Below are 15193 nucleotides of genomic sequence, written 5' to 3' on the forward strand. Positions count from 1 at the left end.
ATATTACTGACAGCTGCCAAAGAGCTGTCAAACAGGCACACTTTATATGATTTTAGCAGGCTTATTACGGTAAGTAAAATAAAGCCAGGTTACTAGTTTTAAGTGTCTCGGGAAAAGGCTAATGACTCAGTTTTTCTGGGCTAGAATTCAGCAATGTGCCATATTTGATACGAATAATGTTGCTATGCTATCTACTGGTCTAGACACGACCAGTCGAGTTTACACTTTTAGTTTTGTTTTGAGCCAACCATCTTTCTTATGCATCATGCAGCTACCTAAATAGCTATTTTGTTCCTCAATACTGACCACTAAGATCTAACGTTAGCTCAAGTCAGGCTTACAGAGTCTAATCACTGGTTGCTGAAAATCATTTAATCTTTTTGTTAGGGAGCTGCCGGCTATTTACCCACATTGATGGCACCTAGGAAACGGGCTTTGCCTGCCCCGCTACCGGACGGGTTTATACTGACCGACACCGAGAAGAAGCGATGGAAGCTTGGCAAAATCATTGGCCAAGGAGGCTTCGGATTGATTTACCTGGGTAATATCACTGCTGATAATTCAGCCATTATGTGTCACAACGAATGACGGATATGCGCCAGGGAATATGAGTGATCATTACCCTACCACCTCTGTCTGTCTGTTTATCTCCGTCTCTACCTCTCTTTCCTTTAACTCATCAGCTTCACAGGATGTGGACACACCTGTTAGAGAGGACTCTGATTTTGTGATTAAAGTGGTGAGTGCAGTACAAGTAGTGGCTGACAAAGATACATGGTAATGTGGCTTTGGAATTTGTTCAGAGGGAAATTAATTTATTATGTAGTTTCACCTATTAATTTATTTTCATATTAATTGAACAAGTTTTAGGTTGACTCTTTACTACAGTATAGTTTTAGTTACTATAGTATAATCTCTCTTTAGGAGGAGTTCTATGTTTCCAACATATCAGTATATATATATATATATATATATATATATATATATATATATATATATATATATATATATATATATATATATATATATAATATATTAATACTGTAGCTAGCCCTTACTGTGTTACAAAATGTTCCTTTTGTCTCAAGAGTTCAACATTTAATTTGATGCGCAGGAGTACCATGAGAATGGCCCTCTCTTCTCAGAGCTCAAGTTCTATCAGAGGGCAGCTAAACCAGAAAAGAGTAAGTATCCTGGTATTACAGCCTATCAAATGGTTTAGTAGTCCTTGTTTTGTCCATCATCACATTCACACATTGTTTTTGGGGGATGGGGATGGGGGGGGGGGGGGGTAAGTATTAATGAGAGGATAAAGGGGAAATAAGTACCAGTACTGTGCAACGTTTTTTTCTCAGTTTCATTTTGTGTTGTATTTCCTCCCGAAAAGAACAGGTGCAAAAAAACACTGTAGGCGTGAATCTGACCTTATTGTGACCTTATGTGTTTCAGTGAAGCAATGGATGAAGAGCAAGAAACTGGATTTTCTGGGGATCCCAGCATACTGGGGATCAGGACTGGCAGAGTACGATGGAACCAGGTACTCTGGTAACCAGGTGTCTGTGGCTGTTGGGCTGGGGAAATTAGTATGGTGATGATATTGAAGAAGAGGGGAAATAATGCTTGTTAAAAATGTATAGATCTGACCAAGTATTCTGATTCATCGTCAATATTTTCATGGGTAGGGGGTTAGTTGCCCTGAGGTGCCCCTACTCGTGACTGTATTGACAAGACAATATTGTCTGTATTGGAAAATACAACCCAACATCATGGTTGAGAAGTGTGTGCAACATGATTTGACCCCTGACCCTTTGATCTTTGTCCCTGCACAGGTACAGGTTTATGGTGATGGATCGACTGGGCAGTGACCTACAGAAGGTGTTTGAGCAAAACGGAGGGCGGCTGAAGTATGACACTGTGCTACAGCTGGGACGAATCCTGGTGAGACACTCCTTTAGTGAAGTCCATAGAAATTTACAGTAGGCTTGGTTCCATTCGGACCCCTAGCCCCTTCCCCCATGTCCTACCACGTCAGCCACAGTTATGAAAGATCCATATAGGTGTCAGTAATATGATGATGGCCTCTAACCTATCCTCAAGCAGACCAAGCAGAGCTACGACCATATTTCACATTCACCTACAGTATAGTCTTTTCAGTTCTGTTAATGACCCTTTAACACGGTATGGGTAGGACCAGGGTAAAGGTCTAGGGACTGAAAGTGAATCAATCCGAAGAGTGTTAAATGGAAAATTCTCTGTTTCATTTACAGTTGATCTGACCTGTTCAACATAGAGGCTCAGTTGAATTGGCACTTATCTGATGATGGATGAAGTATAGAACTATGACAAGCAATTTTTAATTACTATGAGATCAAATGGGGTGACAAAAAGGGGTGTTAAATGATAACCTTTGTCCCTCTCCTCTGTTTTTCCTTCACAGCTGGACGTGCTTGAGTATGTCCATGACAATGAGTATGTCCATGCGGACATAAAGGCTGCCAATCTAATGCTTGGTCACAGAGACCCCGACAAGGTTAGCATACTAAATGGGATCTCACGCTTTATTCGTATGAATTCATACAAAACCCGAACACCAAATTCATATGAAATCTTATGACCCAGGTCGTATGAAAAAGGGAACATGGGAAAAAGGGAACATGTATACTGGCAGTTTATACAAAAGGCAGACCCTGGCGGTTCAATATGAAAGGTTTAGCACCCTGACTTACATTTACTAATGCCTTCCCCAGACAACTTACCCTAACCTTAACCATTCAAAGTTAATGCCTAATACTGCCTAACAGCCACGCAAGTCACATTCGTAGCTTTTCATAAGATTTTCTTGTCATACATGATGTCATACAAATTGGGTGTTCTGCTTGTATGCATTCATACGAATTAAGCATGAGGTCCCGTTGGCATACTGCACTACTATTTATAGTAACGGCACACCCTGGTAAGGTTAGTACTGTAACCGGGGGTTTTGTGACCTGACCAGGATAAACTATATAACTAGGCTATGTAGGGGTCAAAGTCATTCTATGTGATCAAGGAAAAGCTGCTAGAGACCACACTAGTAGGCACCATCAAATTATGCGTGCCTACCAAAAGCATTTTTCATATTAAGTTCTGCACATCATAGTAATCGTCGCTAATTGTAGAGGTGGCCTGAGGTGTTGGTTGACTGTTGACCTTTCCTGTTGTCTTTGTTCTATCCTTTTGACCTGTGCTGTAGGTGTACCTGGCTGACTATGGCCTCTCCTATAGATACTGCCCTGATGGAGTACATAAGGAGTACAAAGAGAACCCAAAGAAGGGCCACAATGGAACAATTGAGTACACAAGTGTGGACGCCCACAACGGAGTCGGTAAAGTGTGATCTCTACCTCACTTCTCAAATGTTCAAAATAGATCACTAAGACTGTTCTCTATGGAAATTGAGCAAGAATATTGTATATTGATAGAGGATATGGTATACATTTACAGTCAGTGTCTAGGTTCAGAGGTCAACATCTAAATGCATATGTTATTTAGTAGTGCTAATCACAGAGGCAGTGAATAATAAAGAAAACTGTTGAAGATTTGTTGAAGATTGCCCGAAAAATCTGTACTGCAGTACATTCAACACTCACACTCAACATCTGGGTTATTTGAGGAGACACAACAAGGTTGACCAGTTATCCCATATGTTTGAGACTTTACAACAGTGCCACAGAGATTATTTGCATTGCTATTTTTAGATCTAGCCTGTCACTTGTATAATTAAATGTAGGCCTACCACTTGCTTTGTTTTTGTCTGGGGTAGGGGGTAGTACACGAATAAACCACTTCTGATAATAACAGGAGTTATCTACATAATTGCTAGTCTAAGAAAATGTGACTATTATTGAACATCTGAGAATTGTTAGGCTTATTATGATGTTATGCATTCTATTGTGTACCCTACTCATTCATCCCCCTTGTCATTCTTAGAATTTCTTTGGAAAAATCTCATACTGACAAATTAATTGTGAAGGCTGAAGGTTTATTTTGACTTTGATAAATAAATCTTTCTACGTACATTTGATATCGGCCCAAAATATTGTCTTCAACCCCCAATAATCGGTATCAGCATCGGCTGAAAAAAAGCTATACTGGTTGTTCTCTGGGTTCTGGGTAAATGTGCCGACTATGTGCCGGCATGTTTGTGAAATATATTCACAGTATCTAATGTGAACACTCCATCTTTCAATTTGCAGAGCACTTGTTTATCAAGGCATGTTTACCCTCCCCCTTCATACCTCCTTGCTTTTGACCCCCCCCCCCCCCACCCTGTAGATATCGGAAACACATTAACTGGCAAATTGCGTACATACACCTTTTCTGTGGGACATTGATTCCCCTGCCCCTGAATTCCCTGGCGCAGTCTCTGTTTCAGAATTCCCTAATTAGCTAAAGTCATAACCTGCATCGTGTATTCATCCTTCATTAATTAAGGCTTAGATGTTTGGTTAGAGCGGGACGGGACCACTGATAACCTCTAGCCGATCAGAGCGTGGACCGACTGCGCAGGGTTTCGATACAGACAGGGAGTGTGGTGTAGACTCCCCAATCACAGCGTCACAGCATTTTTAGCAATGGGGTCGATATGTGTAAAAGGTAAAAAAGGACCAGATGCTTAGTCAGTGATATTGATAAAGGCAAACATGTCAGTTTTAATATGTTTTAGAAAGACAGAGAGGGGAGGGGGGGGGGGGGGATATTCACTCTACAATATGCTCTATGAGGTTTTTTGTTTTATCATGTTTTCAGTCAAGCAACTACATGTTGAAATGAAAGAAATATTCTATTGTGTAACTTTAAGGCTTTTCAGATGGGGTCTCAGTATCATTTAGTCCTTTGGTCCAATGGCAAAAGAGATATCTGCAGATTTTGACCAATGATGAGACCCTTTTTCCTAAAGATCCCAACTCCTGTCTTACCTCAGGTCAAGCTCCCTGCGTAGATGTTGAGAGGTTGCCATGGCAAGCGTAGAAACTCAACACACAGTGATGAACTACTGAACTCTGCGCTAACTGGTGTAATTATAACCTATTGGGATGGTGGTGGATGCAGAACGCTTTGGAATGCCAAGCTTCCAAAGAAGAGGGTTAAGAGTGTGACACCACTCTAGGGAATCTGAATGACAATAGGAGATAATTGCCTACAACATCATCATCACCTAGCCTAACACCTCAGTCACAAGCTTGGAGTATGTAGGACCAACTTCTAAACTGTGTGTGTGTGTGTGTTTGTCCTGCCTTCCCTCATTTCCTCTCTCATATGAGGAAGACAAGATGCACAATTAAGTGGCAGTGTCACTTGTATTTTTCATCTTTATTCCCCTTCAAAGCCTCTCAATATCAATGAGGCTTTTGTAGTTGGTTTAATTTAACAATGGTTTAACTGAACATGACTGCTGCAACTAATGCTCATTGCACAAAACTGTTCCAACAATAACCGTCCAACTACCAGCAACAACCTAACACCAACCAACCTATAACCAGCAAACCAACCAACCTAAACCAACAGACCAACAACGAACCAACAACAGTCGTGTCCGTCCGTCACGGGGCTATGGCCAGGCAGCTCTCTTGTCCTGCTGGGCCCTGGCGGCCACACCGACGGCCTGTTTAAATGGGAACACTGACTGGGATCAATGTCTGCCATGGATCAGGGCGGAGATTTCTCCCTCTCATGAAGGCAGTCGATAGGTAATTTCTCCGGAGACGCGCAAGGCCGTTACAGTATTGAGCCGCTAAAAGTCCTCGGGCTCAACCCCTCACATGGACTCGATCCAGCCGTATTGATGAACTCCACACTGAATTTTTCATAGGGACTAGCTCACTGCACTAGTCCTGTTATTCAAATGAGATGGAATGCAACGACTTGTAGTAATGAAGGCTGCAGTGTTTAGTAGTTTTTAAAGTAGGAATTTTAAAGTAGGTGTGATGGCTGTCATTAATTTTATCAAACATTTCCAGCAAACAACCTTCTGAAATGAAACGTTGTCAGAAAGTTAGCATTGTGCAGAGACTTCTTGAATCACTTTTCTGACGGGAGTTAGAAAATGCCTAGGCTTCTCTGGCTCAATGGTATTGTCAGTGCCTCATTGCCGAGTATGTAGTATGTATGTAGGAGTATGTAGTGTTGAGATGAAAATGTGGGTTTGCGCTCCGTTTCATTGGTGCGACTCGGATACCAGCCAGTGTCTGCTGGCTGTTGGGCTTGCTGTGGATGAGAAGGGGGTCAAAGGGAGGTGGGCTGAGCAGACGGGGGAGAACTCTTTCCCTCTGAGCACTGGACCACTGGCATCTTTGTGGAAGAAAACATGTTTACACTAGAGGGCAGCTGAGTATTCGTGCTGGGATGGAGATCTGGCACTCTCTCTCTCGTTGATTGCTTTAACATGTGGTAGTGATTTGGGCTCAGACGTCTGTATGTTTGTGTTTCACTGCCTGACCCTCTGGCTGCAAAAAAAGAGAGTTTGAGAGAGTGGAATCAGTGTCTGGATTGTGTCAGAGGCCACAGGGATCCAGTTTTCTTCTGCGGCCTAGAGAAGGAGAAAACTAACCTAAAATCTCCTCTCCTCTCCCCTCATACCCAGAAATGTATGTGGGGCTGGGAGGAGAAGGGGGAGTGAAACAAACACCATGAGAAAATAAATACACCTCATCATAAAAATCTTTGGTTTGGCTTTCATATTTTGTTTTACCTCTCAGCTGCCCCTCAATCAAAGCTATTTATCTGTCTCCAAAGTGGGGTCTGATATTTTTCACTCCACTCTCTGTAAATCCTTAATACACTCAATTGTACAAAACTGGAATAGACTTTCATGTCTCTCTTTCCTCTTTCTATCTTTCTTTCTTCCCCTTTCATCTTCTCTCTTCCTTAATTTTCTCTCTCACCAGTTCCGTCCAGGCGTGGGGACCTGCAGGTGTTGGGCTTCTGCCTGCTCCACTGGCTGTGTGGGGCGCTGCCCTGGGACTCAGTTCTGAAGAACCCCTCACAGGTCCAGGAGGCCAAAGTCAGGTACTGTATTACACATTGGCCAAGATTGTCCTTGCTGCTGCAGACGCACCAGTTACTTGACAAAACACTGTATCATCAGGGTAAAAGGTATTGCAGTGCTGGGGCAGTACATGTAAGAAATTGTCAAAGCAAAAATGGTAGTTGTTATTATTGAAGGTTTTACTTACGATTAGATTCGATTCAACTTTATTGTCATTGTGCAGAGTACAAGTACAGAGACAATGAAATGCAGTTAGTGTCTAACCAGAAGTGCAAAAAAAGCAGAAAAGTGCAGTGTGAACAATATATACAGGTAGTGCAGTATATGAGCAGTATAAGTAGTGCAGTATAAGCAGTATACGTATTAACAGTAACATTATAAGCAGAATAAATATAGAATGCAGTATGAACAGTATAAGCAGCATATGAGCTGTATAAGCAGTGCAGTATAAGCAATATATATGTATTAACAGTAACATTAAAGCAGAGTAAATAAGCAGAATAAATATAGAATGCAGTATGAACAGTATAAACAGATATGTACAGATATGTGCAGTGTATTAACAGTAGCATTATAAGATTAGTAAAATAAATAAGGATATGTGCATTATGAACAGTATAGACAGATATGTACAGAAGAGCAAAAGTTCTCGTCGGCTGTACGATATGTACACTAAACTGTTTTTAGCGAGAATACTTGAAATAAACAAGCAAATAACCACTAATTCGCAAACTCTGGAGAGACACAGAGCGTCGCGATGTGTGCGCGCCACCATCTTGGTCAGAAGAGATGACAGTTGTATAGTTGATTCATTTCTTACTTACTTATTGTAATTCGTTTTGGATAAAAGTGTCTGCTAAATGACTTAAATGTAAATGACAAAATACATTATCACATACAGTGAATAATTATGATTTACAGTTAAGTAAAAACAGGAACAATGTTCTCTCTCTTTCTCGCTCCACCGTCTCTCTCTGCAGACTGATGGATAATCTACCTAGCTCGGTGCAGCGGCTGTCCGTGTCTGGAGCCAGCACAGGTAAGTGTGAGGGGTCAGCACAGGTAAGTGTGAGGGGTCAGTCAGACAGGTAAGTGTGAGGGGTCAGTCAGACAGGTAAGTGTGAGGGGTCAGTCAGACAGGTAAGTGTGAGGGGTCAGCACAGGTAAGTGTGAGGGGTCAGTCAGACAGGTAAGTGTGAGGGGTCAGTCAGACAGGTAAGTGTGAGGGGTCAGTCAGACAGGTAAGTGTGAGGGGTCAGTCAGACAGGTAAGTGTGAGGGGTCAGTCAGACAGGTAAGTGTGAGGCGTCAGTCAGAGGTAAGTGTGAGGCGTCAGTCAGACAGGTAAGTGTGAGGGGTCAGTCAGACAGGTAAGTGTGAGGGGTCAGACAGACAGGTAAGTGTGAGGGGTCAGTCAGACAGGTAAGTGTGAGGGGTCAGTCAGACAGGTAAGTGTGAGGGGTCAGTCAGACAGGTAAGTGTGAGGGGTCAGTCAGACAGGTAAGTGTGAGGGGTCAGCACAGGTAAGTGTGAGGGGTCAGTCAGACAGGTAAGTGTGAGGGGTCAGTCAGACAGGTAAGTGTGAGGGGTCAGTCAGACAGGTAAGTGTGAGGGGTCAGTCAGACAGGTAAGTGTGAGGGGTCAGTCAGACAGGTAAGTGTGAGGGGTCAGTCAGACAGGTAAGTGTGAGGGGTCAGTCAGACAGGTAAGTGTGAGGGGTCAGCACAGGTAAGTGTGAGGGGTCAGTCAGACAGGTAAGTGTGAGGGGTCAGTCAGACAGGTAAGTGTGAGGGGTCAGCACAGGTAAGTGTGAGGGGTCAGTCAGACAGGTAAGTGTGAGGGGTCAGTCAGACAGGTAAGTGTGAGGGGTCAGTCAGACAGGTAAGTGTGAGGGGTCAGTCAGACAGGTAAGTGTGAGGGGTCAGTCAGACAGGTAAGTGTGAGGGGTCAGTCAGACAGGTAAGTGTGAGGGGTCAGTCAGACAGGTAAGTGTGAGGGGTCAGTCAGACAGGTAAGTGTGAGGCGTCAGTCAGACAGGTAAGTGTGAGGGGTCAGTCAGACAGGTAAGTGTGAGGGGTCAGTCAGACAGGTAAGTGTGAGGCGTCAGTCAGACAGGTAAGTGTGAGGGGTCAGTCAGACAGGTAAGTGTGAGGGGTCAGTCAGACAGGTAAGTGTGAGGCGTCAGTCAGACAGGTAAGTGTGAGGGGTCAGTCAGACAGGTAAGTGTGAGGGGTCAGTCAGACAGGTAAGTGTGAGGGGTCAGCACAGGTAAGTGTGAGGGGTCAGTCAGACAGGTAAGTGTGAGGGGTCAGTCAGACAGGTAAGTGTGAGGGGTCAGCACAGGTAAGTGTGAGGGGTCAGTCAGACAGGTAAGTGTGAGGGGTCAGTCAGACAGGTAAGTGTGAGGGGTCAGTCAGACAGGTAAGTGTGAGGGGTCAGTCAGACAGGTAAGTGTGAGGGGTCAGTCAGACAGGTAAGTGTGAGGGGTCAGCACAGGTAAGTGTGAGGGGTCAGTCAGACAGGTAAGTGTGAGGGGTCAGTCAGACAGGTAAGTGTGAGGGGTCAGCACAGGTAAGTGTGAGGGGTCAGTCAGACAGGTAAGTGTGAGGGGTCAGTCAGACAGGTAAGTGTGAGGGGTCAGTCAGACAGGTAAGTGTGAGGGGTCAGTCAGACCACACTTATTTATTTTGGAGTGGCTCTGATTATGTGCGTGTCCGTCCAGATCACAGTACTAGTTACACCAGACCACAGTACTAGTTACACCAGATCACAGTACTAGTTACACCAGACCACAGTACTAGTTACACCAGACCACAGTACTAGTTACACCAGACCACAGTACTAGTTACACCAGACCACAGTACTAGTTGCACCAGACCACAGTACTAGTTACACCAGATCACAGTACTAGTTACACCAGACCACAGTACTAGTTACACCAGACCACAGTACTAGTTACACCAGATCACAGTACTAGTTACACCAGATCACAGTACTAGTTACACCAGACCACAGTACTAGTTACACCAGATCACAGTACTAGTTACACCAGACCACAGTACTAGTTACACCAGACCACAGTACTAGTTACACCAGATCACAGTACTAGTTACACCAGACCACAGTACTAGTTACACCAGACCACAGTACTAGTTACACCAGACCACAGTACTAGTTACACCAGACCACAGTACTAGTTACACCAGATCACAGTACTAGTTACACCAGACCACAGTACTAGTTACACCAGACCACAGTACTAGTTACACCAGACCACAGTACTAGTTACACCAGATCACAGTACTAGTTACACCAGACCACAGTACTAGTTACACCAGATCACAGTACTAGTTACACCAGACCACAGTACTAGTTACACCAGACCACAGTACTAGTTACACCAGACCACAGTACTAGTTACACCAGACCACAGTCAGGTGTAAATCGAAAGACAATGAAACACTCTCTCACCCCTAGTAATACAGCCCAACCCAAAACTACCTTTCCACAAGCCAAGGAACTGTCCCATATAGACAAGTCTTTCAAACTGTAGTGTGTTATCTCTCCTCTCTATAAAGAGAGGTCACATCTCTCTGAGGGCTGTGTGATGTATGATTGGGATTGGTCCTGATTCCTTACACCTTGAGAGGCAAGACCCGGCTGGACGCCACTGATAAGACCCAGGGCATGCATCATATGTATGTGTGCGTGTGTGTGATATATACACACTAAACCACAGTGTGTCTATCTCTGTCATACCAACACACACTCAACAACTTTGTGTGTGTGTATATAGTAGTGTCATATCCAGCAGTTATAAAGCATCACCGATAAGAACACACTCGGTTGGACAGTGAGACATATCTCCAGTTAGGAAAGTAACGTCATTTGGGTCTTTTCTGCTGTCCATGTCCTTACTTTAACTTTTTTTTTTTTTTTCTCTCTCTCTCAGACAAGGTATCCCAGTTCCTGCTCAGTGTCAAAGCGCTGGAATATCAAGAGAGGCCAGACTACAATTGGCTGAGAGAGCTGTTGTCAGAGGGAGGGTTGAGAGGGAGTGGAGGCCAGGGGGGGCTGGACCTGTCTGGGCTGGACCTGTCTGGGCTACAAGGAAAGGATGCAGGGAGATCTGCAGCAAGGGGGTCGGATGGACAAGCCAGGAACAAGGTTAGAATCCGAGACCTGTTTTCTCGTCAACCTCACAGTTTGAGCTAGTGTGGCACAGTGATGGTGCTGCCATCTCCGGTTTGACTTGATTTATATGGCCCCGTATCTGGCTTTTCATGTATGAAAAGTTTTCCAAATACTAATGTGTCAGACCTATTTAAAAGTATTACTACATATGTTCTGTGTGATGTATCTACTGTACTGTATATTGAGAGGGTATTGAAAAATTGTCTTGACAGGTGTTTCTGGTTAGTCAGGTGTGTTCCATAATTTATGCAGGCATAAGAGAACTGTCAATGTCTAGTATTGATTCTAGGTTTTGCATTTGCCTATGGAGTCTGCTAGTGATGTCTGTCAACAAGAGGACAAAGAGACATCAATGTGAGTCAAGGAAGCCATTATGAGGCTGAAATATCAGAGAAATCAATCAGAAACATAGCCAAAACCTTAGACTTACCAAAATCAACAATTTGCAACGTCATTAAAAAAGAAAGAAAGCACTGGTGAGCTCAGCAATTGCAAACGGGCTGGTAGGCCAAGGAAGACTTCTACAGTGGATGACCGAAGAATGCTCACCATAATTACGAAACAACCCAAAACAACTGTCCCACAGATCAGGAACACTTTCCAGGAGGTAGGTATGAATGTGTCAGAGACTACCATCTGCAGAATACATCACCAGCCGAACTAGAGGCTTCACTGCAAGGTGCAAACTACTCGTTATCCTCAAAAAGGACAGTCAGGTTACAGTTTGCTGAAAAGTACATAAAAAGCATACAGAGGCCTGGAAAATTGTATTGTGGACAGATAAGATATTATTGTTATTAAAGTTTGGAGAAAAAAGGATCTGCCCAAGATTTACAGCGTACCACCTCATCTGTGAAACACGGTGCAGGTGGTGTTAGGTTTGGGCATGTATAGCAGGTACCAAAGCTGTGTGCTGGAAAACCGTGTTAGTACATATAAGTTATGGGTGGTGGTGCTTATTTTGAATTTCCTGTCTCTTGTGGCTTTTGACATGCCATAACTTCTCACTTAAAACACATCTTCAACCCAGCCTGCAGACCCCATCCAATTACAGGTCTTTATTTACAGCTCTCTCTGTGCATTTCAAATGAACATCTAACCAAATCTGTCAAATCGCTCTCTCTCTGTCTTCGAGTCTCTCTTTCGCTTTGACACTCTTGGGCCCTCTGCATACAGTCGTTATAGTAGAGGAGGGGGGATCTTGACCGTGGTGAAGGAGGTCAACCTGTCCCTGACCCCGTGATGGGACGCGTTGCCCCCTCGAGAGGGACTGGAGTGGAGAGGGGCCGTTATTTACCGGAACTTACCAAAATCACTTCAGCCTCCGGCTGAGCGGCTACAGTAACTTGACCTGCTGAGCTTTCGCAGCCACCCAAAACAGCACAATTTATAGCCGATTGATGACACACACTTTACACACACTTTACACAGGGCAGAAGACTGGCAGCCACAATTATGTTACTTGTCTGTCCTCATTTCCATGCTGAAGTGCTGGGCACTGGACAGTTTGATCCGTAGTTAGATAGAAATGTCCGTGTTTAGGAGGTTTAGAAAGTGAGAGTAAATGCCAGTGGAGGTCGAGGATATTATCACTCCTGGTATTTGACAATCATCATCCAAATGTCTCATTACACTTGAAAATTGTATTGATTTAAAATGGTTTGATATTTACATCAATGCAATGTTCAATGTCAACATTACTGTCACCTTCCTAACCAAAGGGAGAAAATAACATTTAATTACATGAATAGAATTTCAAGGCTTTCCTGGGGGAACATTCAAAAGTGTTATTGACATTGACAAAAAAACTGTTGCGAGCTTTCTTGGGCCTGAGATGACCGACTAAGTCTGTGTCCAGAATGGATGGCAGAATGCCATACTTGTGGTAAAAGGAGAGTGGCTGGTCCAGTCTTACAGTATTTTTTAGGCTATACAATATAGAACGTGTAGGCTAAACAACAAGGACACTCCATATGATCCACAATAAATGGCAAGCGCAGGTTCTTACTGACTAGCTCACGTCACCTGAACACTCTGACCCTAGTCATGGTGTAAATCACAAATATTTCTAGCTCTGCATGCAATAAAGATGCCCTTTATTTCAAAGGTGTGAGAGGAACACATATACCTCTTATAGTATGCATCAGATGCATGCTAGCAACTCATTGATAAAGGTCTCACCTTCTCTTTATTGCTGTGTCCATTCCATCCCCAATAGAAACCAGGCCAAGCCAGAGGGCTGTCCAGACCCAAGCCAGTAGCAGTGGATGAGGTAGTGGTGGGGATTGACCAAACTTTACTACTAGGTTACAAAAACTGGTTTCAAACGGATTTACAAGAAAACATTGCCATTTTCATCCACCATAAACGGCAACTTTTACTGTGATGAAGGACACTTCAGGGATTTGTGAACCCATGCACAGGAAAATGTCCCGATTGCAAAGTTGTATTGTTGATACTGTAGAAGAACTGTACGTACTCGCTATCATACACTTGCATGCTAGTTTCTCATTAAATGCCTTAACTGTCTATCCTTTGCCCATAGAAAACAGGCAGAGCTAAAGCTGCTGCCAAAGGGTCGTCCACAGCGAAGGAGGAGGTGGAGGGGAGGGAGGAAGAGGAGAGGCCCAGACCCATATCAGCTTGTTACATAAGAGGACCGCCAATTGGACCCAGTCCTCGGACAGAGCAGGTGGTGAGGCCAAAGCACTAGCCCTGCTGCTACATTAACTTCAACTACTACTGCACTGTATATTGGTTTATACAGCCCTAACCAGAAGACTTCTTTCACTCAGAATAAAAAGCTGTCTACTATGACTATCCTAAGAGTATATTGGAGTTTTATCAAATAAATATTGCAAGAAACCCAAGTTTAATTGTTTTACATTGTAACTACAGTATGTTCGCCAACCATGTTCAAGTTGAAGATAGAAACAAAAACAAATGTCTAAATTATCCTCTTTAACAGAAAACAGCTTCAAAAAACAAAAAACCCATCAGGAAAACAGTGGCTAATAAAGTTGACCTCACTGTGACCTCAACAAGACCAGAGGTCAACCAGAGAAAGCAGCCTGGTGACCACAGCAAGACAAGGTCCAGAGCAAATGTCCTACCAGGTGTGGTTGGGCCACAGGGAAAAACCTCTGTAAAGAGAAGTGAACGGTTGGGAGAAGTCGGAGCCGACTGTGATGACCCGTGGTGGGAGAATGGTCGGATCCACGGCCACCTAGACCAAGATCAGAGAGAAGATCCTGGTTCCAAACAGAAGGGCTGTTGGAATGTCAAACTGTACACCAGTATCTTTATGATTGTTCTCCTCCTGGCTTTCCTGCTTGCAGTGAGAGGTCCTTTGACTGGGATGCTGAAACGTTAGCTCTCACCACAATTATCCATGGGAATACAGTTGAAGTGTGGAATCTTTAATTTCTTCTTGTTTCATATCTGCTCTCCTCATCAATATTTTAGGTGTGCTCCTACTCCAGTTTACCCCAAAGTCACTCAGGATTGACTCTCAGTCCTCAGGCTTTCTGTGTGGTCATCTTCACAGTGATAGGCTGCAAAAACAAACACATTATACATGCTATACTGTCATTTTGCAAAGTGTCATGATACTTTTAATATGTGGTGGACTTGCTGTAAATCTCTTTGACCTTTGCTTTTAAGTGAATTGTTTTGTGAGAAACAGACAAAGAGAAAAATACTTTCTATTGACTGTCTGAATAAGACTTCAAATATTTTATTATGCTTTGATTAAACTGAAATCAAGGACATCCACACTGTAAATGTGTCTTCCTCTATTCAATACACTCATTGTGTAAAAACAGGGTTCCATATTAACAGATTCTGTATGAATTGGTATATAAGATGCATGTCAGACTCCTGATGACGAGATGAAGGCGGAATGATGTCCATAATGGTCTGATGAAGGTCATGCATTGTATGAGACGATATTAACAGATGAGAGGTGTTCTCT

General features: G+C 43.4%; 2 protein-coding genes across 4 annotated transcripts in view; one reads left to right on the top strand and one right to left on the bottom strand.

Annotated features, from left to right (window-relative positions):
* LOC310823046 (serine/threonine-protein kinase VRK1-like) lies at positions 1 to 14990 on the top strand. Of its 3 annotated transcripts, none has more exons than XM_083695719.1 (14): positions 1 to 69; positions 388 to 541; positions 684 to 739; positions 1115 to 1184; positions 1450 to 1537; positions 1830 to 1938; positions 2438 to 2530; positions 3233 to 3365; positions 6927 to 7047; positions 8008 to 8066; positions 10979 to 11193; positions 13439 to 13492; positions 13766 to 13915; positions 14189 to 14990. In XM_083695719.1, exons 2-14 carry the CDS (start codon positions 415 to 417, stop codon positions 14591 to 14593), a joined length of 1680 nt encoding a protein of 559 aa, XP_083551845.1. In that variant the 5' UTR covers positions 1 to 69; positions 388 to 414; the 3' UTR covers positions 14594 to 14990. The 3 variants fall into 3 exon arrangements, with proteins under 3 accessions (XP_083551845.1, XP_083551846.1, XP_083551847.1); XM_083695720.1 differs by having other exon boundaries at positions 13766 to 13912; XM_083695721.1 differs by lacking the exon at positions 13439 to 13492.
* Positions 14638 to 15193, bottom strand: part of fancl (FA complementation group L) — a 13422-nt gene continuing 12866 nt past the window's right edge. Inside the window, exon 14 of the mRNA XM_083695723.1 lies at positions 14638 to 14774. Within this exon, the coding sequence (XP_083551849.1) occupies positions 14739 to 14774 (36 nt within the window). The 3' untranslated portion in view covers positions 14638 to 14738. The remainder of the gene's footprint in view (positions 14775 to 15193) is intronic.

The sequence above is a fragment of the Argentina silus genome (genome assembly GCF_951799395.1).
Source record: "Argentina silus genome assembly, chromosome: X".
Lineage (NCBI taxonomy): Eukaryota > Metazoa > Chordata > Actinopteri > Argentiniformes > Argentinidae > Argentina > Argentina silus.

What these genes read in the sequence shown, in the direction of transcription:
- LOC310823046 (XM_083695719.1), top strand. Translation starts at nt 415, where the DNA reads ATGGCACCTAGGAAACGGGCTTTGCCTGCCCCGCTACCGGACGGGTTT. An exon ending in CTTCGGATTGATTTACCTGG is followed by an intron (nt 542 to 683) that starts GTAATATCACTG and finishes TTAACTCATCAG; the next exon opens with CTTCACAGGATGTGGACACA. An exon ending in GCAGAGTACGATGGAACCAG is followed by an intron (nt 1,538 to 1,829) that starts GTACTCTGGTAA and finishes GTCCCTGCACAG; the next exon opens with GTACAGGTTTATGGTGATGG.